The sequence below is a fragment of the Meleagris gallopavo genome, chromosome 16, assembly GCF_000146605.3.
Source record: "Meleagris gallopavo isolate NT-WF06-2002-E0010 breed Aviagen turkey brand Nicholas breeding stock chromosome 16, Turkey_5.1, whole genome shotgun sequence".
Taxonomy (NCBI): Eukaryota; Metazoa; Chordata; class Aves; order Galliformes; family Phasianidae; genus Meleagris; species Meleagris gallopavo.
Window position 1 is genome coordinate 445,400 of NC_015026.2, and position 26,397 is coordinate 471,796.

Sequence of the window (26,397 nt, forward strand, 5' to 3'; positions counted from 1 at the left end):
GCGGCCCCGTGTGAGGTGTTTCAGCTGGCCACCCCATGAGCAGGTGGCCCTGTTCCTGCAGGCCACCCCGCAGCGTGACATCAGCCGCCGCATCGCTGCCTTTCGCTATGAGCTGCGGGGGGATTGGCTCGCCCGGCCCGCGCTGCCTGCCGAAGGTGAGAATGTCTTCGGGTTCTCCAAGTGGGAAAACCTCTTGAAAAGGGGGATTTCTCTCCTGTCATGGTATGGGCACGCTGCGGTGACAACGGTGTTTGGTTATTGTAGGGGTGTGCCGGCCGTGCAATGACACCGAGCTCCTGATGGCCATTTGCACTAGTGACTTTGGTGAGTGCATCCTTGGGCTGAGGAGGAGGGAGGGAAATATAGAGTGGGATGCTGTAGGGATGGGGTGATGGGACAGCGCTGCTTCGAGAGCCTCGTGTTGTCCTCATCCAGCCCGTGGCATGGCCATGGTGCCCCGTGCTGCTCTCATATGTCATCGCCCCATTCTGCATCCACATAGGGCCATGTGTTCCCCTTCACTCTGCTGCTGCACCAGCCTGCAATGGGTCCCTGAGGCTGCTGGAGGATGGGGACGAGAATGGGAATGGGGAAAAGGAATAAGAATGGGGAACCGGAATGGAGACGGGAATAAGGATAATGATGGAGATGGGGATGGGTACAGGAATGAGGTCAGGAATGGGGAACGGAATGGGGAAAAGGAATAGAAATGGGAATGGGGACAGGGATGAGGATGGGAATGGAGAAAAGGAACAAGAATGGGGAACCAGAATGGGGACAGGAATAAGGATAATGATGGAGATGGGGATGGGTAAAGGAATGAGGTCAGGAATGGGGAACGGAATGGGGAAAAGGAATAGAAATGGGAATGGGGACAGGGATGGTGATGGGAACAGGAATGGGGAATGGGAGTGGAAATAAGGAATGGGGATGGAAGTGGGAATGACGATCAGGACAGAGAAGGGGAAGAGGATAGGGATAAGAATGGGGAAGGGGATGGAACTGGGGAAAGAAACAAGGATGAGGATGTGAGGATGGGGATAAGAAAGAGAAAGGGCGTGGAGACAGGGATAGGGATGGGGATAGGGATGGGGACAGGTGCACACTCATCCCTGTCTGCCTTTCCCCGCAGTGGTCCGCGGTACCATCCACAGCGTCTCCAACGACGCAGAGCTGCAGGAATCCGTCATCGGGGTGAGCGCCGTCCGCATCCACCGCCAGAAGTTCCCCCTCTTCCAAACAGGGGGGCGGCCGGGGCGGGCGGCAGGCAGCATCCGCACCCCTCTGCGCTGCGGTGTGCGGCCGGGCCCCGGCACCTTCCTTTTCACGGGGTGGCTGCACTTTGGTGAGGCATGGCTCAGCTGCGCTCCCCGCTACAAGGACTTCCAGCGCATCTACGAGGGCGCCCGGCGCAGGAGGCAAAACCCCTGCGAGTTCCCTGTGGACTGAGCAGCTTGGGGTGGGCAGCCCCCAACTTGGGAGCTGGGAGCATCCCTGCTCGAGAGACACTGGAAAATGTGTTTATCTCAGCCACTTCCCGCTGCCCTGGGATGCTGGGGGCATCGCCACGCGGAAGGGGCTGCATGCTGTCTGCAGGGACAGGCACGTAGGGACGTGGGAGCACGGTGGGTGGGGACAGCCCTGTGAAAATCCTGCAGGATAGGATGGGATTTTCCCAGTGTGTGACCCTGGGGGGCTGCAGAAGTGGGCTCCGGGCTGGGGGTCCTGGGGGCTGAGGGGTCATTGCAGGTGTGGGGACAATGCAGGGCATGAGGAGAGCGGTGGCACAGCGCAGTGGTGACAGCAGGGAGAGGAGGTGGATCGGCAGTGTTGAGGGTGGAAGGGGGACTGCAGAGATGGAGAGCCGTGCCCTGGTCCTAAGGGTGACAGGGGACACGGGTGGAGGTGGGAGCAGGAGGAGCGAGGCTGAAGGAGCGAGGCTGAGGAGGGAGCAGAGGTGGCACGGAGGGTCCCCAAAAGAACCAAAGTGCTGAGTGCAGAAGGGGGACAGGAGCAGGGAGAGGTGGGGCTGTGCCACCGCCCACATGGGGACACCACGGGGCCGTGGCTTCACAGTGGCTTCCCGGTGCCACCACACCAGGGCAGGGGGGGATTTTGAACCGTTGAGGGTGGGGGGGGCATCGTATGTGCACTAAAGTTATAACGATACCAAATTCGTGATTTTTTTTTTTTTTTAATATATATATATATGTATAAACTAAGCTGTATTTGTCATGTTTGTGGCCTTCTTTAACCGAGTGGTGACAGATGGGCACTGAGCACTGTGGTGCACGGCTGAGCATCCCGCACCCTGCAGGGCTGCAGACACCTATAGGAACACATAGATGTGTATAGATACATACTGCTATTTCCAAATTGCTCTTCCCGGGGTCGGCCCCCCCGTGTTGCTGCTGTCAGCACCGATCTCATCAGAGCCCACAGCCACAAGGCCCCATTGTGCCCAGCCCAGCCCCAGAGTTCCTCTTCCCATCCACAAACCGCTCCTGATGAGCACTGCTGGATTTGGAGCTTAATTAAAATATGGGCGTGCGGATAAAACGATGGGATCTGCCTGCGAGAATGCAGCTGTGCGGATGGTTCAGGACACGTTATGGTTTTCCTCGATGATTTTATGCTGTTGTTTGGGGCTATGCAGGGATTGGGGGTTGGGACAGAGCCCCAAAATAGGGGGCAGATTGGGAAGGAGTGGGAAATCTGGAGGAGGGAGGTGGAAAAGCAATAAAGGAACGCACACAAAGGGCCCCGCGCTGCCCACGCAATCCCGGCTCCTGTGACCCCAGCGCATTCCTGTCGCTGAAATTATTGCATGTAATGCTCTGAGCATCCGGCGGCTTTCTGTCCGGCGGCCGAATCCCTTGTTTTTCTCCCTCTCTGTTTATTTGGCCAAATCAGATCGTTCCGCTGCAGCGGAAAAGGCTGCGGCTCTGCTTTCTCTCCAACACGGATTTCGGTGGTGTTTTTGGTGCCCTCTGCCCCGGGTTGGGGCCGCCCACTCCTGCTTCCCCGCAGCGCCGGGCTGTGGCTTCCTACAAGGAGGTGCCACGGTGTCACCACCACTGTGGGTTGGGGATGGTGATGGTGAGTTGGGTCTTGGGGTTGGTACCGTGGTCCTGACATCCCTGTCCTCTCAGTGTCCCCCCCAAAGCCCACCCTCAGCCAACTGGCCTCTTGGCACCAAGCAGTGGGCAGAGCTGCAGTGAGCAGGCTCCATTCCGTTCATGTTTCCTCCGCAGGGTAGAAAACAAGGTGAGAGGCACTGTGATGGTGAGGATGGCGGCGTGGCAAGGGGTTTTTGTGCCAACCGGACACAGGATGGGGGTATAGAAGTGATTGCTGTCCCCATTGTCCCAATGGTTGTGCCAGATGGGGGGCCTGGGACAACCCACAAGCTGACCCCCGACACAACTCAGTGTTCCAGCACAGAGGACCTCACAGCCACTGCAATTGAGGAGCCCTTTGGGCAAAATGCTGTGTGATAGCACCTGCGGGGTGTCCCCAAAGTCCCTGTCGCCATCCCCACCGCACAAAGGGAGCGGCCATTTCGCGCCACTTTCTCCCCCCCAGCCCTTTCCTACCCTCCCGCTCTCCCCTCCCGTTCCTCCCCCCTTCCAGAGCGCCAGATAAAAGCCGGGACGCGCGAATCCCAGGGCACAAAGGAACGCACAAAGGCGGCCGGCTGTGCGCAGCCCGCCCCGAGCAGGAGGATGGACAGGGGGATGGACATCTCATCTCACGTCTGGCTCAGGGCTGTCCTGCATCCCCCGTCCCTTCTGTCCCCATGTCCCCACTGCATACAGCACTGTGGGACCTGGAGATGCCGTGGGGCTGGGGGATGTTCTGCGGGGTTGGATGGTGTCCCCGGGGTTAGGGGATGCCCTATAGAATTGGATAACATTGCTGGGATCAGGGATGCCCCATAGGGACAGGATGATGACCTCAGGCTTAGGGGATGCCCTAAGGACTGGATAATGTTCACGGGGTTCGGGGTATCCCATTGGGTTAGGATGATGCCTTTGGGGTCAGGAATGCCCCATAGGGTCAAGATGAGACTCCCCAGGGCCAGAGGCTGCCCAGCATCAGGCAGGATGGGGGATTTTGGGTACCTATATGCAGCACCAGTGGAGGATGCCCATCTCAAGCCATGGGCTCTGCCTCACAGCTCCCCTCCAGCTTTAACCACACCAAATCCGACCCCTGGGACCCCCAGCGATGCCGACAGCTGGTGGGAAGGAGCTTTCCCAGCGCATGGTGACAAATTCCCAGCTCTTGGAGCCGCTTTGCAGCCGCCGTGGCCTCAGCGGGGGGAGCAACCGGGGATGAGAGGCACTGGGGCTCCAATGCTCCCCACGCATGGCCACCTGCTCAACCCTGCACCATGCCACAACCCCAGCACCCTGTGTGCGGGGAATGGCTTCATTCATCATCCTCTCCTCTGGCATCCTGGGGGGCACAAGCTGCACCCTGAGGTTTTCCTCCCTCTTTCTCCCCTCCCTGTGCTGCTCAAACCCCCAGCCCTGAGCCCCTGGATCCTATTTCCCCGATTTTCTGCTCACTCTCAGCCTAATTGGCTCCACCTGCCAGCAAGCTGCAGAAAATTGGAGTGATCCCCATGTCCCATTTGGCTGCAGCCATGCTTGGGCTGTCTCACAGCACTGAGGGGGAGAGAGGGGCAGCTCCCACCGCCCCTCTGCCATTGAGCCCCATGCCATGCAGTGGTGCTGTGCAGGGACACGGCCAAGGGTGACTTCTTGTGTATAAACAGCAAGGAGGTTTTCAAGAATGATTATCCGCATAGCGAGAGGTGCTTCATCTATGCAAATATAAGTAGATATCAATATTAAAAATGGCCTTTTGTCCTCATGGTGTGCCCTGTTCCCATTGCTGCTCTGGGACATGTGCTTAATGGGGGCTGAACGAAACCAAGCAGTGCCTGGGAGCACAGCAATGTCACCCCATCACAGGGACATGGGATTCCCCTTAGGATTCTGGGTTGGCCCCGGGTTCTCAGAGTCAGGATGCTGGGAGCCACCCCAAAATTGCTACCATGGGCATAGGGGATACAGGGAGGAGGCTGTAAGACATGCAGTGCGATGATGCATCAACAACCGCCGGCACAGGGCTGGGAAGCTGCCTGCCCTTTGTGCACCATTCCCTAATTGATGTGGTATTGTTCCCGGGTTTGGGTTTTAATTGAGGGTGGGCATGGGCCCCCCGCTGTGACCCACAGGCTGGAATTTTCCCACAGCCTCACGGGGCCAGCGGCAATGGGGACTGAGCTCCAAGTTTGGACGCACAACTGTGCACAAGCACGCAGAAGTGTGTACAGGCTCGCAAAGCGAGCACAACCACACCGGGAGCTGCCACCTTCAGCAGCCCCAGCCAGAGCCTTGGAGCTGGCAGCTGAGCAGCAGATGAAAGGCACCCAGTGGGCGCGTGGCCATGCAGGCAACGGAAGACAGGGGTGTTGTGGGGGCCGCCCCTTCCGGCAGCAATGGACGCGGAGGCGCTGGACGAGCTGGCGGGGCAGCTGCAGGGGGAGGCCCTGGGGGGCCGTGGGCTGCTGCAGCTGGCGGCCACCACCGGCCTGGCTGCCTATGCTGTGTGGGCTGCCGTGCTCATGCCTGGCTTCCGCCGGGTGCCGCTGCACCTGCAGGTACCCCCTAATGCCCCCCCAAAATGGGATCCCCTTTGCTCGGCAGGCTGGGTGCGGAGTGAATCCCCCCGCCCTGCCGTTTGCCTCCAGGTGCCATACGTGCCATCCAGCGCCCAGCAAGTGGCCAACGTGATGGGACTGCTGCGAGGCCGCACGGGGAAGACGGCGGATCTGGGTTCTGGGACGGCCGGCTCGTAAGGGCAGGGAGGGGGAGGGGAGCCCCCGTGAGGGGGGAAACCTCAAGGACATCCCCAGTGCAGAGATGCCCAGGGCCACAGTGCTGCACCCAGCAAGCCCCCACTAGGGCTGGTGCTGGAGGGCTGCCCCAGGGTGCCTCCCCAGGTACACTCCTATATACACCAACACCCCACCAACACACCCATATACCCCTCTGTACCCCCTACATGCAATGCCTGTGCCCCCTATAGGCACCCACCCTGCGCTCCCCTCTATCCACCCGTGATCCCTATATACACCCCATATACATCTGTGTCCCAGGGGGAGCCCCAGTGCCCAGGGCAGGAGGCAGCAGTGGGGAGGTCTCCTGGCCCCAAACCCAACAGCTTTATTTCAGCCCCTGTTCTCTCTCCCAGGTGATTGAAGCTTACAAGCAAGGACTCCGGCCGGCTGTTGGCTACGAGCTCAACCCCTGGCTGCTGTGGCTTGCCAGGTACCGGGCCCGCAGGGCTGGATACGAGGGGAAGGTTTCCTTCCTGAAGCAGGATCTGTGGAAGGTAACAGCTACATGGGACAGTGGCTGTGCAGGGCATCAGCCAGGGCAGGGCAGGAGCTTTGACTTGACGATCCTTAGGATCCCTTCCAGCTTGGGATATTTAAGGATTCCATAGCATCTTTGCTTGCCTTTTAAGGGTCACAGCACTCAGCAGTGCCCCCATATTATCCTCCAAGAGCCTTTTCTTCTTTCATTCCCCTTTTCCTTCTCTTTAAAGGCGAATCTTTCCGATTGCTACAACGTGATTGTGTTCCTGGCTCCCAGCGTGGTAAGTCCGTGTGCTGAGACACTGCTATCCTCAGCAAGCCTAGCAGGGAGATTGTCCTTACAAAAGAGAGCAGATCTGGAATATGAGCAAAAAGCCTTTACAAAATAAGGCCAGAGACATGAGACTGGAGGTGAAGAAAATCAGAGCCAGACCATCCTGTGCTATGGAAGGGCAATTGGACACTGCTGCTTTTGAGGACCACTTGGGAACCATTTTGCTATGGGACAGCAAGTGGGTCACTGCAGCACGATGATGCTTCCCTAAGGCCACCTGGCCTCGGCTGTCTCTCTCTCCCCAGAAACCCCCCCTGGCTGCCAAACTCCTGGCAGAACTCCCTGATGAGGCACGTGTGGTGGCTGGGCGCTTCCCCTTCCCTTCCTGGACCCCAAGCAGCACCATTGGGCAGGGGCTGGAACAAGCCTGGGCCTATGACATGAAGGAGGTTCGGCGTGTGGCACGGAGCTGCACAGAGGGATGTGCACACTGACAGCAGCTCCTCCAGCCTGGTACAAAGGGTCAGCAATGTGGCATTGTCAGCAGCTCTCCCATCGGTGCTTGAGCAGTGCTTAGCTGGGCTCTTCCCCCAGGACTTTGCCTCTGAGTGCCTTCCAAAGTGATCAGAAAGGGAGAAGGAAAATCAAATTGAGTTAGCACACAATGTAAGGGCTACACCTCCAGTGCCTCTTTTCAGTCCGTAGTTTCTGAGAATAAATGTTTGTACAGATCTTTCTCAGAGTCTTGTGCTTTGCCTTTGAGCCAGAGGGCCTGAGCAGCCCCTGCTCGCTGCCCCAGGGTTCTGCTCCAATGTTCTCTTGAGGAGGGGGCAGGAAGGTGCTGGTCTGTCTCACCTGCTGCTGATGAATTCAGTTTGGTCCTGCCCACATCATATAGCATTTCTTTTTCTAGTTCCAACACAGAGGAAAAAAGGTTTTCTCACTATGACAGAGCAGCTCATCTTCTTTCTGTAACCTCTTAGAGGAAAGTCCAGCCTGAACCACTCCTGCCTTTTTCTTTTAAAAACTAAGAAAGGAGCAAAGGCAGGAGCAGAGCCAGCCCTTAAACCAAGAGCACCTCGCTCCAGGTCTGACCCAGGAAAAGCATTGCAGCATCCTTCAGGGCAGGAGCAGGAACTTGTCATTGCAATCACACAGCAAACAGTTGCCCAGGGGTGGCCCTGTGACCCAGTCACAGTGTGCTCAGGGAAGGAGAACTCCCACAGCAGAATGGTCAGAGGACAAACACAGCATCACTGTCTGTTCCATTTTAGTACAGTTAATTTGACACCGAGGACACCCATATGGTTCCCTGCATTGTGCATCCCAGCTCTCGGCCAGGGAATGATGCTGCTTGCCTCGGCCAGCCTCAGGACAGAAAGTCCTTTTCTTTAAAACTCTAACTGTGCTGCTTCCTGGAGTTGCAGGGCAGAGCTAGAGCTCACGGCTGATGGCCCTCCTAGATCTGGGCAGTGAGTGAGCATCAGCTGCCCCAGCACTGCGTGCACGTTGTTCCTCACCACCAGCGAGCTTCCTCACCCACAGCACCTCCTGCCTGTACCTGCAAGAGGGAGACAACAGTGATTCCCAGCATGGTCATGGCCCTGCTGGCAGTTCACTCATGGAGGTGATCAATTTAAGTGCCCGCTTCACCCTGTCTTTGCTGCATGCTAAGAACATGCGTCGTCAAGTATTGCTTGCCAGCCAGCACAGGTGCTGAGCCACATTGGTATCTCAGCCCCAACAGACAGAAAACTCTGTCCTTTTCCTTGGGAAGAGCTGTTCATCACCTCTGCCATGTACTAGAACCAGCAACCAGCCCATGAGCATGAGTCAAGCTCCCAGTAAGCTGACTGCTGCCTTGTGTACCAGGCACAGAGTTGGACAGTGCTCCAACAGATGTGCTCTGGTTGTTCTCACCCTTCCATGCCCCAGCAGTTGTTCTGCCTGCTGTGGGGAACAATGAGCCCATGAGGAAGGCTTTGTATTTTAGGTAACCCTCCCTTAGCCACCTCCAAAGGATGGGCTAACGCTGATGGAAGGGAGATGCATGGCAGGACAGCAGATGTGCTTTCTGACCATACAGAACAGGGGTTGGTGCCAGCTGTCCACACAGCTGGATGTGCTGTATGACAATAACTGCACTGGGCAGTGCTGAGGGAAGACAGCAATGAGGTCGGGCACTGACAGAGCAGTGGGCACCATGACATGTTAGGCAGTCACAAACCTCTGGCAGAGAACATGCAAAGACAGATCCTACTATCTCACCTTGCTAGGTGCTTCTCTATGTAATCCTGCAGCTCCGACACCTGTTCCTCTGCCACAATTGCCCGTGTCAGCAGCTGACTCCTCTCCTTCTCCAGATCCTCCTGGAGTGGCAAGGAAAGCATGGAGAAAGGAGGGAGCACTGTGAGATGAGAATGAAGGCGCTCGACCCCACTCTGCCAGGTGGGACCAAGCACTTCGGCTCTGGCACCACCTGGAATGAAGCTGCAGAGGCAGCCAAGAGACCAGTGTGCTCAGAGGAAGAAGCCTGGGGACAGTGGCCCAGCTTTCCTCCTGGCCACTGGCCATACAGACAACGTGACTGGGACATCCCAGTAATGCAGTACCCCGGTTCAATAATCTACAATTTACCCACCAGAGCCTCCATTCTGTTTCCAAAGCCCTTCCCCAGTTGTCCCACACGGCACTGTTTTGTCAGCATCCCTCTTTCTCCCCAGCAGCCCTATTGCTGCCATTGCTGCTGGACAGCAAACCCCATTTCTGCTAAGCCCTCTCACATCCCCTGAGTTTCATGGTTGCTGCAGGACAATGTTGTGGATGGAAAGAACTCCAAGGCACAACATCTCTGCCTGCAGCACAAATGTCTCTGCACCCAGAGGAAACCAGACGAGCATAATCACATTCAAACTAGTTATCTATAGCTTGAACCAAGGTTGAGAACTTGTTTCACAGTTACCTCAATATTTGAGCTGAAACAAGAGATGGAGAGATACCAGCCAGCAATGTGCAGCTGTAAAGGCTGGTCTACTCCTTTCAGTAGCAAACCCTGAATACACCACTGGTCACTGGGCAGAGTCACTTGGTGGAGTCACTTGGTGCTCACAGCCAAAGCTTTGGCCAGAGAAGGTCCCACCTGGAGCACTGTGCTCCCAGCATGTGAGTCAATGCTAGACTTGTGCCTTCCAGGCCTTTACCTGGGTGGTGTGTGTGAACTCCTGGAGCTGCTTCCTGACCTCTGCCCAGCCCTCTTCATCCCGCTTCCTAGGAGAGAGAAGATTGTGATCATGCACAGGCATTCAAACCAGCCCACGTACAAGTCACACCGCGCTGTTTGGGGGCTGGATGCACTCAAGTCCATCAGAGCATAAAGCACAGAGCTTGGAACCTTTCCTATCCTGATGCCCCCAACCTCTTCAGGGCACACAGTCCTGTCCCCGTGCCCAGGCATGAGAGTCACAGCCCTTCTGCCAACCTGGGATTCCCGCTGGGATGGCTGGATTTGTTCCAAGCTCACATCAACACTCATACATCAGAGGACTCCAAGCAGAAAGAGTCATTAACCTGACACTGTAAGACTGAACTTTATGGAAATAGAGAGCTGGGTATGATCAATGCCAAACGCTGGCGCTTTTCATGTCTGTGAGCATAGAGCCGCTCGCTCGGAGCGCTGAGTGCGATAGGTGAGCTGTCTGTGCAGCCCAGCCGTGGGAAAGTTCTTCCTATTCTGTCCCAGTCTGAATAAGCAAAATACAGGTCACATCTGATGCTCAGGGAATTTTGGTTGTATGAACTGAGGAATGCATTGTGTTCGAGCGCTGCAGCCTGCAGAGCGGCTCCGCTGCAGCCGTGCGAGTTCCCTCTGGTGGCTGCAACTCAGGCCAGGCACATGAAAAGCATGGCTGAAGTTTCATAGGAGCAGAAGTTAAGAGAACAATAAACAGGGAACCCACACTGATAAGGATGAGAAACCCAGCTGTAGTTACAGCTGCAGTGCTGTGGTGACACCAGGCTTCATGTCTCTGCTGAGAGCAGCAAGGTGACCTCGAGGGTAAAAGCTACCAGCACACAGGACACAGATGTTCTGAAGCATGTAGGGCTTTTTAACAGCTATAAAAACCTTAACAAGATGCATCACCATGCTCTAGTACTTCTCTGTCTTGCTCCTGCATGTGTCTAAATTAGCACATCTGTTGAAGGATTAGTATTATCTTTTCAGTGTGGAAGACGTGGCAGAGTTTGGTAAGGCTCAAGCTCTTCTCCAAGGCACTCCTCTGGAGCCCAATGGCTCAGGCACTGGCCAGCTCTTCTGTGTCGGAATCCAGTTAATGAAATTCTTGGCATGTTCTCCAGGCCACCGTATTTTAAAAAGCAGAAAAATCCCAGCTCAGATTTTTCTGACACTTCATTCTACCTCTGCATGGCTACACCTGGTAGAATTTTAATAGAAGAATGAAGCAGGGGGAAAAGACTGATCAAAATGAGCCAAAAAACAGCCTGTCAGTAAGCCAGGGTAGTGCCAGCATAGGGCCACCTGAGTGTTCCTACCCAGCTTCTGTGTTGGGAGGGAGGAGAAACAAGGCTGTTCCAGGCTGGTGTTGTTTCACTGGCCTTTCTCAGGTTGTGGGCCACCAACGCACTCAGCTGTATGCTTAACTCCAGCTTCTAAAGAGATCAGTGGGACTAAAAACATGATTAAATCAAACATGTGCTTAAGAGCTTTCTTGGATCAAAGCCCAAATGACCAACTCATTTCACCACAGGAAATGCTGTGCTGAGACGACAGCTGGCTTTTCTTCTCAGATGAGTTCCTATCAGCTCTCTTTCTCCCTATTTATGACTGTCTCCCAGTAATAGAAAAAGAAAAAAAAACCCACACTCCTCAATCCATACAACAAGGAGTATTCAGAATTACAATTATCCCAGGAAAAGACGATGACTTAACTGATCAGGAGACAGCTGAAAACCAGAGGTTTCTTTCAGTCTTTTCTGAAGGCAAAGGAAAAAGAGTATTTCTGTAAGCATTAAACCATTGTAATCTCATCACAGTCCTTACCACTGTCTTCAAAGTGATAAAGTATCCTAGCACCCCAGCAACTCCCAGTGCTCTGCCAAAGAAGTGATGTGTAGGAGAGTCTTAAGGTGTCTTCCATTCTGCTCATATTTAAATCAACGTATCTCACACAACTCAAGGAAGACCTCACTCTGCCCAGGCAGAATCAGTGGCAGGCTGCAGAGCAGACCTGTGTGCTTCTGTGTGTGGTGCTCCTGCTTGGACATCCCAAAGTGAGCAAGCACTGCCCTTGCCCCTGCCACAGAGACACAGCAAACCCCTGGGGAGGAGAGACCTATTTCGTTGCTCTAACTATTGCTTGTGAGAGCTTCCCAACCCAGCTGCACTGCTGCAGTAAGCCAGCAGCCCAGCAATACCTTCTGCAATTCGTGTAACTGCATCTCCAGTTTGGCTTTGTTCTCCCGCAGCCGGTTTAGCTCCTGGGTTGTGTTTGTCAGCAGCTCTGGGTCTGTGATGGCAAAGTGGAGCTCAGCAGGGCCAGAATCCATCTCACTGCTGCCCACGGAGCGGATCTTCTCTCGCTGCACACTGTACCAACATGGCAGAGGCATTAGTCTCTGGTAGCTTTGGTGAAGTAATGCAATGAGGGTTATTGCTGCAGCTGCAGGAAGGTACCACTGGTCCTGCTAGCTTAGCCAGACCATCTGCAAAAGGTGAATGGCAGAGCCCAGCAGCAGCATGTGCAGTATTCCTGGGAGCGCTTCTGAGGGGAGCTCATCCTATAGAGCTATTTATGGCTTTTATGCTTCCCACAGCCCAAGCTGCTGAGAGCTTTGAAGTAGAGCTGAGAGCACTGCAGGAAGGATTGGGAAGCAGAGGTACCACAAATAACTCCTGCATTTCCACACCATTCAGTGGGGATTCAGTTTCTCACCCTAGATTTTGCACAGGAGGAACCTGTGTAACAAGTATCTCTGGTGTGCCCAAGCACTGTGGTGTGCAGCTACAGACACATTTCTCTTGGCTTGTCAAGAGCATGGGGACAAACATGCCCTCCACACCTCTGTGCACCTAAGAACCCTGCTTGCCTTCCTTGCAGCAAGGGGCCTGGTGCTATGGGTGCATTTAACCCTACCTGTATGCAATCAGCAGGTTCTCATGCTTCTTGGCCAAGTTTTTCATGCGTTTCTTGTAGCTGCGTGCTGCTCCAGCCAGCTGCTCCTCCCGAGCCTTGTAGGAAGCTCTGATGTCCTTCAGCATGTTGTCCACAAAGCCCTTCATGTCTGCATGCTCAGCTAGGGCCTTGCTAGGCCCGGTTCGGGTGCTGGATTTGCTGTCCATGTACTCCTTTAAACATATAGAAAAGAAAATGGAGAAGACAAGTCATTCCCTAAAGGCACGTAACCCATCTCCCACATGGAAGTTCCAGGAATATTTGTGATAACAGCACTTAGGATAGCACATACCTTCTAATTTTAAAGAGACATTAATTTGCTTAAAAGAACTTCCACCCCACCCCTTCAAGGCAGAGATGCACTGTACCAGTGTCCCTATATTAGTGACCCATTTATGGAACACAGTCAGCACCGCCTCTGATTTTGCATTCTTTCTACCATGCCCCACTCCCCGTTAGCTATGAGACACCCTGATACAAGTTAAACTGTTCTTCATAGTAAACATTGCTCTGCTCAGTCTCCTGATCTATCATCCCACCATGTTCTTCAGTGCTAACCTTCCAGGACAGCAATTACCGCTGTAACATTAAAATATGATGGAAAGGACAGCAATAATAGCAGAGTAGCACAATTCTAGACTACAGCAAATGAGAACACAGCAGCTGTGGACGCAGAAACAAAGGAAGAAAAACTGCTTAGCTTTGGAAGGCATCAGGTAGGTGGATCCCCTCACCTCTGCTGCCAACTCTTAATGAGGGCTGGGAAGGGGTGGATTCTGGTTCCAGCCCTTCTGGTCACTCAGCTGCATTGCATGCACCTGAGCTCCCCTAGGTTGGCCCTGCCTTCCCACCAGGTGCTCAATCACTGGCTCAGACTGTGACTTAGCATTTCCAGTACAATTGCCAACAACTATGGATGTAAAAAAAGATTTCTTCCCATTCCCTGCTGAATGCAAGCGGGTGTCCATGCCTGAACCTATCTGAAATGCCTACTCTCTGCTGGGTCTTACCGTGCTCTGTGGGCCTTACTTTACCAAAGGCCCTTGTTCCCAGAGCAGGTCTCAGGCACTCGCATTACGTGGCTCTGTGCCGACCACAAGGCTGGCAGAGCTTCCGCTGCGGACAGCAGCAGGGGCACCATGGAGGCAGCAAAGCGAAGCGGCAACAAAGCAGCAGTGGCATCGCCTGGCCTGCCGAGGGGAGTTGTCAGGGCAATGGGGACTGGAAGCCAACTGGAAAGCAGCCATAGTAAATAAGAGGATCTTTCAATCCAAGTAATCTGACCAAGAAAGAAAGTCCCAGCAGAAACTTGCTGATGGTTCAGTGTAGCCATACAGGAAATTTGCGCCAGGAGGGGGCTGGCACCTCCTCCCCAGGCCATGCCAAGGACTCAGCCAAGCATCCCAGCATGGGGTGGGGAGATCTTCCAGCCTCAAGAACAGCTCCCACCACCTCCCTGAGCACAGCAAGGAGGGGAACAGCAGCAGCCTGCAAGAAGGATGCAGCCTCCTTCAGGCCTAGGGGTACCCACCGCCACGTCCCTGATGTACTGCGTGAGCCGGCAGCGGTACTCCTCGCTCAGCTCCTTTAGCTTCAACTGCAGCTGGGAGTTCTCTGCCTCCACCTCCTGGAGTTGGCTCCGAGAGGCGAGCAGCACCTAGGCACAACAAGCACACGCTGCTGCCCTCACCCTCCAGCTGGGCAAGGGGAATTACAGAGCTGGAAAAGAAATGGGGGCTTCATTCTCAAATATTCTGTTTCCTCCAAGCTGAGATGTTGGGAAGGGCTTTTTGTATAGAATATTTCTCAAAATGTTTATAGTCTATATTCCTCTGCTACCTTTTGTCATTTGCAATCCCCTGCAAGTGAGTTCATCAACCCTTTCAAAAATAACAGTTCCTCCCACCCCAAGCAAGCAGCACATCCCACCACATTGCACTGCACACCTCAGTGCCACAAACTCCCTGGACAGTTGGAGCACTTCGATGCAAGCCACCCGCCGCACTGCCAGCCCTCGCTTCTGTGCATTGCACCCATATCTGAACCACAGGAGAGAATGGGAGGGAGCTCGCCTTACTGCTGATTGCTCTGCCAGTTTCTGCTGGGGGTCATGGACTGCTTTCTTCGCCTTCTGCAGCTCCTTCTCCATATCGATCCTGGGCACAGAGGAGGAAAGCACATTTGTTTGCAGACCCCAAACATCTTCTTAGGCCCAGTATTGCCAGCCTCGAGAAGGAAATCACAGGTAATGACAGAAACCTTTCAGCAGATGTTGCTGGACACCACCAGCTGAGTGCTGAGCAGAGGCTGCAGAGCTCTCACAACCAAAGATACATGTCCTGCCTGGCATGAGGCTCTGGTTTGGCCAGCTCCCTACTGGGACAGCCTCCGTGGGGACTCAGGCCCCACTGCAGCCTGCTGACTGCTGGGGAGTATGGCTGAGGCTCCCCACGCTGCTGCACGTTGCCACATGCGTGTCTGAAAGTGGATTTTCAAGGGTGCACAAGTCAGTCAGGGACCTAAACAGACTATTAAGGAGACATTCAACCCTCTTCAGATCCTTGCAAACATCAGCTTTTGCTTCCAGCCCTCACTTCTAAGAGTGAACGCACCAAAGGGAGGCTGTTTTCACTCCTGTTTGTAGGGATCACATTCAGCTGCAATGAGCTCCATCAATGCCCAAGAAGGGAAGGACATGCTTGCTCCCAAACACTCACACTTTCTCTTCCAGCTTCTGCTGCTGCGAATCGTAGGTTTGCTTCAGTTTTTCAATCTCCTCTTTTATGTGATCCTGGTTTCCAAGCAACTGAGGGACAAGCAAATGGGAAGATGAGAAGGAGAGCTGACAGAAACAGGATTCTTGAAGAGGGAAAAAGTGAGGAGAGCCTCCAGCTCGCCCTAATCCTGCTGGTAGAGAAACACAGGGGAAATGGTAGGTTTGGCTGGCAGTGCTCTGCAGCACACCAGGAATGATGTTTCATTTGGAAATGCTCTCCCAAATTAGATGCTGACCCTGATAATCGGGATCCTATCAGGAGCTGCTGGTGGAGCTCAAGCTGGTGTCACTGGGCTGAGGATGGAAATGAGGCAGGAAATAGCTCTGTGCTCCCATTTTTGGGTGCTTTACCACCTCCATCTTTTCAAGAATTGACAATAAGCAAGTATTTCCTGCACTTGTTGGTTGTTAAACTCCTGCTTCTGTTCCCCAGTGGGCAGCTGCCCTCTCTCAGCTTTTGCTGCACAAGGGCTGGAGTTATTCTGGTCTCAGCTTCACAGCTTAAGGAAAAGAAACTAAATCCAGGCATCAGCTCACCCACAGAACCCAAGTACCAGCCACTCAGAGTAAACCCCCCCTCTGCTTCCCAAGGACCCACACACTCACATTTCTTCCCGGGTTTTGCCACTCCTGTTCAGGGGCAGCCACGTCTTCTGGCTATTTTTGGAAGAGACAGAAGGAGGTACATGTTGGATCTCTGTTCTCCAAAAAGCTCAGACTGGGAGAAAGGCAGAGAGGCCCCTACCTTCACCTTCTGAGCAGGGGGACGATGCACCGTTACTCGCACTCTGTCTGGCTCGGCAGCAGGCTCGGTGGCCAAGGCATGGGAGTGGTGATGGTTGCTCTCTGTGCTCCTTGCATTGGTCAGGCTGAGCAGCTCTAGGCTGAGTTCTTCATTCTTTAAGACCTGCCAGGCCAAACAAGAAGGACAGAGCTCCTGAAATGCTGCCTCTCCAGCTCTGCACGCTGTTTGTTCAGCACACACTCACTGCTCTTGGTGTGAACACAAAGCTGGTGCTTGCATCCCCTCCTGAAAGCGAGTTTTATTTTTAGTTCTCTCTCGTACATCCAACGATATCAGTGGTTTGTTTTCCAATTCTCATGGAAATGCAGGGTATCACCGTCAGGCAGAAGGCAAAGCCTGCAGGGTTATCCACCTTACTCCCCTGCCCATCTCACTCTCAGATAGGAATCATGGTTCAGCCCTGGGCACTGCTCCTCCAACACCTCTCCATCCTGCTCTCCAGCCTCCCTTCTCACCCCAAGTCTGTACTCCCCACACAGCTTCCCAACATTTAGACATGTCTTTTCCCAAACAATGGTTCTGAACAGCGCCGGACTACATAATGTAAGGGAGAATGGCCAAATATCCATCCATCTCGGCTGATGCCACTCAGCTAATTCCAGTTTTGTTTGAATGCATACCTCCAGAAGCAGACAGCCCACAGCACCGTGTAGGCAGTGAGATTCAAAGCAGTGCTGGTGTGAAGTGACACATTTCCAAAAGATAAAGAGTATCTGAATGAGAAAAGCTCTGTTACAGGTGATCTGGAAGGAACACTGGGGGAATTCATGTCTCACGGGAGGGTTTCTATGTAGATAACAAAGCTTTGATGGGGTTTATGACTGGGGACAAGCTTGAGTAATTGTTACCATGGCAGTGAATCGAGAGGATGGGAGGCAGAGGTCATCTGAGTCATCCATGTAGAGAATAGCTTATCAAAAGATAGCACAGGGTGGGCTGAGGGAGAGAGGAGAGGAGAAAAGAGACTGACAAAGAGGTGAGATATACAGCTGTGAAAACTGACAGCTACGCAGAGACAGGCGGCTTGTTCCCCAACCGAAAACCATCCATCTGCAGCTGTCAGCCCCGACAATTTGATCAGAGGGGGTCACATCAGCACACAAGAACCGGCTTTTTGGCCAGGAAAAAAAAAAAAAAAAAAAAAAGGGAGGCAGTCCCAGGTTCAGGATGGGCTTCTGTGCCTCCTATGTACCCTAAATCCTGGCCCTGCTCCAGGGAAAACCCCGCACGGAACTGGTGCACATTTGGGTTCCCTGCGCCGGCCTCGCTTTGTAGCACCGCTCCGGCCTGTGTAAGCCCCTGAACAAAAGAAGAGGAGGAAATAGGGAGTTGAGAAAAGGTCAGAGTCTTGAAAAGGAAGAATTTACAGCGCGTTAGAAAACAGGCACAAAGTGTCGGACTGGCATCTTCTGGAAGGCACTTCCCCAGGGACAGGAAAGGGCAGCGCGGCCGCTCTCCTTCGCGGGGACAGACACAGGGCGATTTGTGAATCAAGGCGTACAATGGGGGTTGTAACAATTCAGAGACTCTAACTGTTCCCTACAAGGGACCATGAATGAGCCCGCGGAGCTGCTTCTGCGCCAAGCAGCCATGACAACATATTGGCAAGGTCACAAGTAGCACTTGTAATTGGGAATGTGTAAAAGGTTCATTGTCTCCCGCGAAGGGCTCTGGGGAAGGGGAGGGGGCAGAACCGCAGGCTGCTTTTGCCATTTCCTTTGGGAAAGTCCACACTGGGAAAATAATGAGCAAGAGGCCCATGCCACGACAAGCTCTGGCCTGCCAAGTTGGAGCCTCTTTCGCTTCAGGCAGGGATATTCAACAACCAGAGCCAAAACACTGGGGAAAAATCCTCACCCTACTGATTACAACCCAGGATCTCACCCTTGGCTTCTGATCCTTGCTCCACTGCTTCTTCAGGATGCTGTCCAGTCACGTAACTTAATCCATGTGCTTTTCTCCCTTTGAAACGTTCCACGTGAAAACAGCGTATTATTACTGCTAACCTGTTAAAGCCATCATTCTGAGATGTCAGCAACCTGAAAATCCAATTTTTGACTAACATACTGCACCCCCCTGGGGACAAGAAGCAACCGAGATGGCTGAATGCTGTACCTGTCTCAGCAGAGTGCTGACAGTCAGCTGCACACACTCTGCCTCGTGCTCCCCAGGACAAGGGCTGCAGGGGGGGTTCACACCCTGAAAGCGGTCAAGTTTGCCTCCTCATGAGAAATTTTCACTCCTTAGATTCTGGGAGACAAATGGCAGCACGTGTGTGCTTTGCACACATCCCTGCTGCAAGGTACAACATGTAAGTTCAATTGGCTTTTCACTTACCAGCTGGAACAGGCTAAGAGCACATACCCCACTCACTGTCACGTCCATATTAACAGGGATAACTTCACAAGTCATTAAGTGATTTATTTGGAATAGGATGGTCTTGCATACCCCTCTCTACTTGAGTTCTGCAGATAGATGCTCATCATGAAGAGAGAAGGGACAGACAAGGACTAATGCTCCAGGTGGAGCTTTGTTGGTTGTAGGATGATGTTTCATTCCAACAGTGCTTAGAGCTGTGTGGAGCCAATTGCAGGATCCTTCCACTTCAGAATATTCTAAGATTCTATGATTCTAAACTAGCATGCCCCACATCTTCCCATCACAGGTCAGCACAAGGCCAGCACAGTAAACTAGGTCATTTGGCTGCACCAGCTGAAATATCTGCTGGGGTGGGAGGCAGGAGCGTGTCAGTCATCCGATCCAATTCAAAGAGAAGAAGTGGGAGGGGGAGGGAAGAGAGGAAGGCCTATTAACGTAGCTATTCTTGCCAAAGAAATGCACAAATCCGAGATCCAAAATACTTCACTTAATCATCACTAATTTAACAGTCACCAGAAGATTCGCTGTGCTTTAAGGGAGAATCAGAAACGTTCTTGTATTTAATATTTCTATAAACTTGTCAACTTCAAAAACTTCTAGGCCCCTTCCCGCCACCAAATGAAGTGAGAGAGACTACAAATGCATTCCCATGCAGCCTGTGCAAGCCATGCAGAAAAAAGGGAAACAAAGCGTGCTGGCAGTCCAAGGGATGTGAAACGTGCACTCAGAGCAGACCTGCAATGACCTCCTCTTTTGCATTGCTAGGGGTGGGGAGCTGGGATAGCGTAAAATAGGGAGCCTGATGGCAGAAAAGCGCAGTCACACAGGTCAGTGTGGGTGCAGGACTGATCCTGGCTTGGATAAACGACCCAAAGACAGCCAAGTTGTCCATAGGTCAGATCATCGTGTTACGGAGTAGAGAAAACCAAAGTGAATGCCATCTCACCTCCTGATCGAGTTCTTTGCCTAGCGCCAGGTAATTACTCTTCAAAATGATGTACTCATCTGCCAGCTCCCTCCTGCTGGTCTCCAGAGTGTGCAGGTGATCCCGTAAGGCATCACGTTCCTCACTGACTTTCTCACTGCGGAGCTCCAGTTCCAGCACACGGTTCTCCAGGGCCAGGATCTGCAGAGGGGGGGGGTAAAAGAATTAGGCTGTGGCAGAGACCAGCAGTAATTACATGGTATTTATTTGGCCAGACTTGGAGTTCTAGCACCAAGGGAGATGAGTTTCACATGAATTTCATAGTATCTGGGGAAACAGAGGAAATCCACTGCTCTAGATAAAGAAAAGAGAATACGCCTAGCAAGCAAACATGGATATGCAACAAAATATGCATCCTGGATAATGATATCTGGCAGAGCTGAAATCTTTCACATACCATATTTTTCAGTTCAAATTTCTCCGTTTCATACTGCTCCTTCATTTTGTTTGTCTCAATTTGGAGATCAACAAGTTCTTTGGAAATCTAGGAGAGAAAAAGAACAGTATAAAAAATCCACGGACCATTCTGAGGCCAGTAAAGTTTTTCAACTGGCTGCACCAGAGAATCAGAGCTCAGAGACAGAGGTCTTGAAAGGATCAGGTCGGGTGTTAGAAAAAATGTCTTCTGAGAAAGAAAAGAGTGGTGGGAATTGGCACAGGCTCCCCAGGGAGGTGGTAGAGTCAGCATCCATGAAGGTGTTCAAGAACTGTGGGGATATGGCACTGAGGGACATGGTCAGTGGGCATGGTGGGACAGGTTGGGGTTGGACTTGGCGACCTTAGTGGTCTTTTCCAACCTGAATGATTCTATAATTCCATGATTCTATGACCAGCAGCTGCACCTTTTACCTGAGCAATAGTGGGAAGAGGAACCACAATCAGCTCCCAGCTTTTTGGCTCTGAAGCACGCTGCCCCTCAGACACACCAAACAGAAAGGCAAAGACAGAACCCTCAAAGAGGAAAAGCTGAAGAGAATCAGCCTCAAGGTCTTATCTATTCCAGAAGGAGGAGGTCATAGAATCACAGCACAGTTGGGTTGGAAGGGACCTCAAAGCCCATCCAGTTCCAACCCCTGCTGTGGGCTGGCTGCCTTCCATTAGCTCAGGCAGCCCGGGGCCCCATCCATGGGGCACCTCCAGGGATGGGGCTCCCACAGCTCTGTGCAGCAGGGCCAGCCCTGCATCTCCCTCTGAAGGTGTGTGAAGCTGGTGGGATCACAGTCAGTCCTAGCTTGTTCCAGCCTACACATTTACAAGGAGCAAATGGAAAAGCCTAGATTTTGGGAACACGTACGCTTTTGGGGGGAGGTCCCAACATTTCTCATGAGATTTTCTACTGCTGATCTGGGCTCACAGGGCTTCACAGCTCAGTTCTCTCTAACTCTGCAGGCATCTGTTTTACCTTCAGTTTTTCCTCTTCATTGAAGATCGTTCTGGGTGACAAATCTGGTTTGGAGCCAGTCAGCCTCCTCATCCTCTCCTGCACGTCTCCAAACCCCGCATGGAGCCTCTCATTCCTATCCTGCAGCTGCACCTAGAGACACAAAACAGTTCTGACAGCCAGTGCCAGTGAGCAGAGCTCTCCTCTCCCATCACTGTGCTGATGGAAGGAAAGAGTGTAGCATATGCAGTGAGGAAATGCAGCTTTCAGAGCTTTAACAGATTGCAGATGGGGTTTTTCCTCATGGGATTTGCAGAGCACTGGTTCAATGACAGGTTGCAAACCTTCATACTCACATTTTTGTTAGCAAGATGCTGTGCTTGCTCCGTCAGAGCATTTACATTCTCCTTATCTGCAACACTTCCAAAATCCATGTGTGTGAGGCTCAGTGCTCACTGGCCGGGATCTCTGCACAGTACTAGAGCAACAGGGACTGAGAGTGAGGGCAGGACCTAAGGATCTCTGTGGCAGCAACTTTCCTCTCTAGGGAAACCACAAGCAGAGTTGCTATCAACTTTGGTTGCTAGAGGGTAAGCTGTCCACCTCGATTTTGAGGTGGAGCCAAGTACTGCAGCCACCTCAGGAGCTGCTGGAGGAAAAGAAATGACACTGCACAGAGCAGAAATTTCAACAAGAAGCTTAGCATACACTCCTAGTGAAGAAATGCTGCCAGTGAGGAAATGCTGTTCCAAGCCCAGAACCATGCTGAAGGAATGGCCTCTGTCTCTATAGTGGGGAGCCTCACAGAATTTCAAATCTGGGTTTCAATCTCACAATTCAAGCCTTTAATCCGACCCTCTGCTCTGGGACAGTTATCAGCTTACTTCCCTGCACTTTTTTCCTTGATCTCTACAGTACTTGTATCTCCCGTGTCATCAAGGAAGGACAGCACTACAGATATGAAAGGCCAACGAGCCGTTCCAAAAGGATCAGGATCTTTCAGCTCTGACCAAGCTACAGCCAGTAACAGGGAAGAACCTTCCCAAGTTTATCACTTAGCATCAGAGATGCCATGTGGAAAAATGTGAATTTTAAAGCAAAACATACACTGAAAGACACTGCTACAAAAGCCAGTTGTGTGTTGACAATGAGACAGGAAGAAGTTCCCTATGCTTGAGCGTTACTAGCAGCTCTCCAAGCAGGAGCTGCTTCCCTTACAGCCACGGCTGAACTTTGACTTGCTGCAGACTCAGAGGAATTTGTCCCAGCTCGTTTGTCAATGTTCACTCACAGTTAGAGGCACACTGAACTCTGATGAGCCCAGACAGCTAAATCTGGACTGTGCCGGTCTATGCAGTGTCACTGAATCCAACTGGCCATCTTCCAGAATGGCCAGGATGAGTCCCAAGCATGCACAGAGCTTGAACAGAGCCTCTGACATAGGAGGGAGGCCTACAGAGTGCTAAGGAACAGAGGGTGATGCTGGAAAAACTCGGTGAATGGCAGTCACGGGGTAAAACAAATGCTGGTTTTTATCTTATTTGAGACTTATTATCTCTGCTATTTCTGTAAGGCAGGTGAGTTTAGGTAAGAACTTCTCTCTTAAGAAAAACATTGATGATGCAACGTTCAAAAGGACCAGAGCTCTGAGGAGGTTCTTACAGCTAATCTAAAACTGTAACTGAGGGAGAAGGCCTGGCCTGACACAAGCACTGTGCTGAGCACCATTCTCCAGCTCACCACCAGCAGCATCTGGTCTAAGCTGCTGCCGAAGGCCTGCAAGCACCTAGATGTGAATTTAATAAAAAACTACAGATGTGCAATCCAGCAGCAGAGCTCTTTTGGGGCTCGGGGGAAGGAGATGCTAATGAAAGATGCAGTTACATCTTATTTCTCTGCAAAAGAACTTAATAGCCCCGAAGTAATTTTATTAAGGTAATGAAAGCGCTGAGAAGAATTCACAGTTTCTTCACACCCACAGCCGAGCAGAAAGCCAGATTCACACACGCCCACAGCGCTGGGGTGCTTGGAAGCCTGCAGCAGGTGCTCCAGCAGGGTGGGAAGAGGAGCAGAGCCACGTGTCCCTGGTGCAGATAGGTGGCCACAGCCAACGCTGGCTCCCAATGGGCACCTGCTTCACTGCTGGTCTTCACGATGCTCATCATGGCAGTATATAAGGCTAATTAACACATACAGTGTTATTTATGGAACCGCAGTGCCTCAAAGGCCTGGCTTGGAGCAAACCCTTCATGCAGGGTGCTGTGCTGGCACCCAGCAGACACAGCAGCAGCTGCTGCTCCCCTGGTTTGTATATACAGAGCAAACGTCCCAGCTCACAGCACAAACAGCACAGCGGGCAGGCAGGAAGGGCTTTTTTAGTTTGTCATTGCAACCCAAAGAGGAAGAATGAAAAACCACATAAACACCAAATTTATGTTTCATGAACCCCACAAAGGGCCAGCTTTGCGCCGAGCCCTCCTTTCCTCTTGCTTTTTCATGGCCAAGGCATGTAGATGACGTGGTGGCTGTCACCAGCAAGCCATCCTTTGCAAATAGCTCTAAATGTGCAAAGAGCTCAAGAGGAACCTGGGTGAAGTCCTAGAATGCTCACAGCTTGTAGCCCACACCAGCACTGCCCCACGTGGCTCCAGCCAGGCTTAGTGCAGCACTGGCTTTGCTATCAGGCTGTCAGGCTTCCTGCACAGGCAAAAGGGTTTTGGTGCTGGAGGCAAAGCCCCGCTCCTCACTGTTCCCTGGCAGAGGGTGGAAGGGATCATGGCCATCCTCCTGCGCATACACCTGCTGCAGGGCTGAACTCAGGCCTGCCATGCAGCTGCAGGCCTAGGGAACCGAATGTAGGGCTGTGGGGCCATCCAGTCCAGCATCCCCACGCTCTGCGGGGCACAATGGGAGAGCACCAGGCCTCCTAGAGCCAAACGGGGCCTCTTCTCGTCGGGCCAGGCCTCATCGCCTCGCTCCGTCTCCATAGAAACGGATACGGCAGCTTCCGGGTGGAGGTGGAAATTGCGGTGTGCCCCCTGCCGGCGGGAGGACCCGGCCCGCTCCTATATCGCGGTGGCCGCCGGGGCTGGGACGGGGCACTGAGCTGCCCCAGCACTTCCCGCTCCCTGCCCCACACACAGCAAAGCGTCGGGAAAACATCCAACGCCGTGTCAGCTCCTCTCCTCAGAGCTGCTGGGGACAGAGCGACGCCACCTCACCCAGCTGGTGTCACACTCATTCTCTGGGAATGGGGCCGGGATGAGGCAGGCAGGAGTCACAGGATGGCACGAGGAAGGTGCCGGTCACACTGTGCATCCTGTGCGGCTGTGTCACCACCAAAGTGCCACCGCTGCCCCCGGGAGGGATGCATACACCCACATCCCAGCCCGGACCCCGAGCTGAGCTGAGCAGGGGAAGCCGTGTTGGAAAGCACCAAACGGCTTTCTTTGATGATTTCGCTCTCTCCCTTAATACCATTACAGCCTTTTCCATAGCAACGGTGTAGACTTTGGTCCTGGCTGGGCAAACTGAGAGCCACAAGGGCTGTGGTGACGCTGCACTGCTCCGCTCCTGGGGTCCCAGACATCGTGGAGTGCAATGGGAGACGACAGCTTCACAAGGCCTGGGGGAGGGGCTGCTGCTTCCCCTTAGCAGTCTGCTCGCTGTTTTCACAAGAGAGGCTTTTAGCACACAGCTTTACCCACCTGCAGCTCTCTCTCTTCACGTTTATTGGCGATGGGGCCGTGCTGGTTCAGCTCTTTGTAGCTCCCCATTGATTACGCACTGTGTCAATATGTGCTTAGCGCCTGTGCTGGGTGCGCTGCTCTCCGTTGCCCATTTCCCCCTTCGGATCTATAATTTCCCAGAATAGAAGATTAAAATAGAGGGGGAGGAGAGCACTGCTCCAAGCCAAAAAGAAACTGGGAAAACATTTCTTATTGAGCTGAGCTGCAGCATTCAATTGGGCGGATCAAAGAACTGCTGGCATCCCCTCCTCACCCTTGTTGACATTTGTTTCCATAGGCATGTGCCTGTGTTTTCTATTGATTGAAACTTCTGCCAAAATTCAAGAAGGAAGACCTGAGAATTCCCCTGCGAGTCAAGGGAAGACAGGCTGTGATCCATGGAAATGGAGAGGATGTGGGAACAGAGCCTCTCCACCTACATGGCCATGGAACATCACCATCACCTCCTCATTCCTTGGAGGCTGGGACGGGGTAAGGAAAATCCCCAGTGCTGTTGATGCCAGTTCCCAGGCTGGGCAATTGGAATCCCAACCACAAGCATTACCAATCCCATCCTGGTGCATCCCCCAGGGGGAACGGGCTTGTAGAGGAGTCAGGAAAGGCACACAGAAGCTTTTCAACTTGTTCATCTGACCCCAGATAGCCAACAGGGCAACTCCACCTTGGGCATCAGCGACCTTTTTGCCTTTTTTTTTTCCTGGAAACTGATAAAAAATTCTTCCGAAGCCACTGGACACAGGGGGTGGGGAAACGATCCGGGATACAGGATGGGGTCAGAGCTTTCCTGGGGATTCGGGGAGCTGTCAGGCAGCTCTAGCCAGAGAGCTCAGCATCCGTGAGATCTACTGGGCTCTGGGCAAACTGTTCCGCACAGAGCTGTGGAGTTTGAGTAGTGCAGGTGCAAACCAGGACTGTGAAAGGAAGAAAAGTTCACATTGGAGCATTTTCCATCTCCGTGGGAAAGAGAGGTTGATGGGAAGCCTCCAGCATGAAATCCCCCCACGTTTAGGCGAGAATGAGCCCTTCTGCCTGCCTCCATGCCCCTGGTATCTCACAGCAGTGAGCCCATGCTGACTGCCCCTTTTTGTTCCCATCACCCTGGCACAGCCACTGTCAGCCACAAGGAAATGAGTTTGGTACCGTACTCACTCCATAAGCATCCTCAGCAGAGCACCAGGGTTGTCCCCTCAGGGACACAACCGTGGGACATCCCACATCCATCTGTCTGTCCTCACTGCTCACCCAAAGCTCCCACTGCTCTTCCAGCAGTAACATCACCCCCGGCGCTAAGTCCCAGCACATAACCCGCACTCCACAGCTCAGCACTCCTGCAGATATCCGTTCGCACCCCCCAGCCTGGGAAAAAGGCTGGCACGGATCGGAGGAAGAAGCCCGAAGCCCGTCCACGCTCACGCTGACCGCAGCCGAGCCCAGCAGCTGCAGGGTTAAGGCCGGCGGCTGGC

At 53.1% G+C, this 26,397-nt stretch overlaps 3 protein-coding genes across 4 annotated transcripts in view; 2 read left to right on the forward strand and 1 right to left on the reverse strand.

The window, feature by feature from the left end:
* METRN (meteorin, glial cell differentiation regulator) overlaps positions 1 to 2,187 on the forward strand; it is a 2,405-nt gene extending 218 nt beyond the window's left edge. The window contains exons 2-4 of the mRNA XM_010719736.3: positions 6 to 155; positions 265 to 324; positions 1,133 to 2,187. Of these exons, the coding sequence (XP_010718038.1) occupies positions 6 to 155; positions 265 to 324; positions 1,133 to 1,449 (527 nt within the window). The 3' untranslated portion in view covers positions 1,450 to 2,187. The remainder of the gene's footprint in view (positions 1 to 5; positions 156 to 264; positions 325 to 1,132) is intronic.
* Positions 2,188 to 5,482: 3,295 nt separating this feature from the next.
* ANTKMT (adenine nucleotide translocase lysine methyltransferase) lies at positions 5,483 to 7,404 on the forward strand. Its single transcript, XM_010719328.3, is given in 6 exon segments — positions 5,483 to 5,674; positions 5,765 to 5,852; positions 5,855 to 5,868; positions 6,268 to 6,408; positions 6,625 to 6,675; positions 6,974 to 7,404. Coding segments are annotated over 6 exon segments (645 nt in total). The 5' UTR covers positions 5,483 to 5,512; the 3' UTR covers positions 7,163 to 7,404.
* A 517-nt stretch (positions 7,405 to 7,921) lies between these two features.
* On the reverse strand, positions 7,922 to 24,309 carry CCDC78 (coiled-coil domain containing 78). Of its 2 annotated transcripts, XM_010719329.3 has the most exons (15): positions 21,542 to 24,232; positions 21,207 to 21,338; positions 20,202 to 20,288; positions 19,766 to 19,945; positions 16,381 to 16,542; positions 16,242 to 16,292; positions 15,577 to 15,665; positions 14,937 to 15,015; positions 14,391 to 14,516; positions 12,821 to 13,032; positions 12,102 to 12,273; positions 11,617 to 11,660; positions 9,869 to 9,935; positions 8,937 to 9,037; positions 7,922 to 8,229 (listed from the first exon to the last, which is right to left on the reverse strand). In XM_010719329.3, the coding sequence occupies exons 1-15, from the start codon at positions 21,617 to 21,619 to the stop codon at positions 8,103 to 8,105; spliced, it is 1,707 nt and encodes a 568-aa protein (XP_010717631.1). In that variant the 5' UTR covers positions 21,620 to 24,232; the 3' UTR covers positions 7,922 to 8,102. The 2 variants fall into 2 exon arrangements, with proteins under 2 accessions (XP_010717631.1, XP_019476218.1); XM_019620673.1 differs by lacking the exons at positions 7,922 to 8,229; positions 8,937 to 9,037; positions 9,869 to 9,935; positions 11,617 to 11,660 and adding an exon at positions 11,670 to 12,004 and having other exon boundaries at positions 21,542 to 24,309.
* Between the last annotated feature and the right edge of the window lie 2,088 nt (positions 24,310 to 26,397).

Coding starts and splice junctions, on each gene's coding strand:
- CCDC78 (XM_010719329.3), bottom strand. CDS start 21,619: ATGGATTTTGGAAGTGTTGCAGATAAGGAGAATGTAAATGCTCTGACG. Junction 21,339..21,541: donor AGCATCTTGCTAACAAAAAT/GTGAGTATGAAG, acceptor TTGTGTCTCTAG/GTGCAGCTGCAGGATAGGAA. Junction 20,289..21,206: donor ATGAAGAGGAAAAACTGAAG/GTAAAACAGATG, acceptor TTTCTCTCCTAG/ATTTCCAAAGAACTTGTTGA.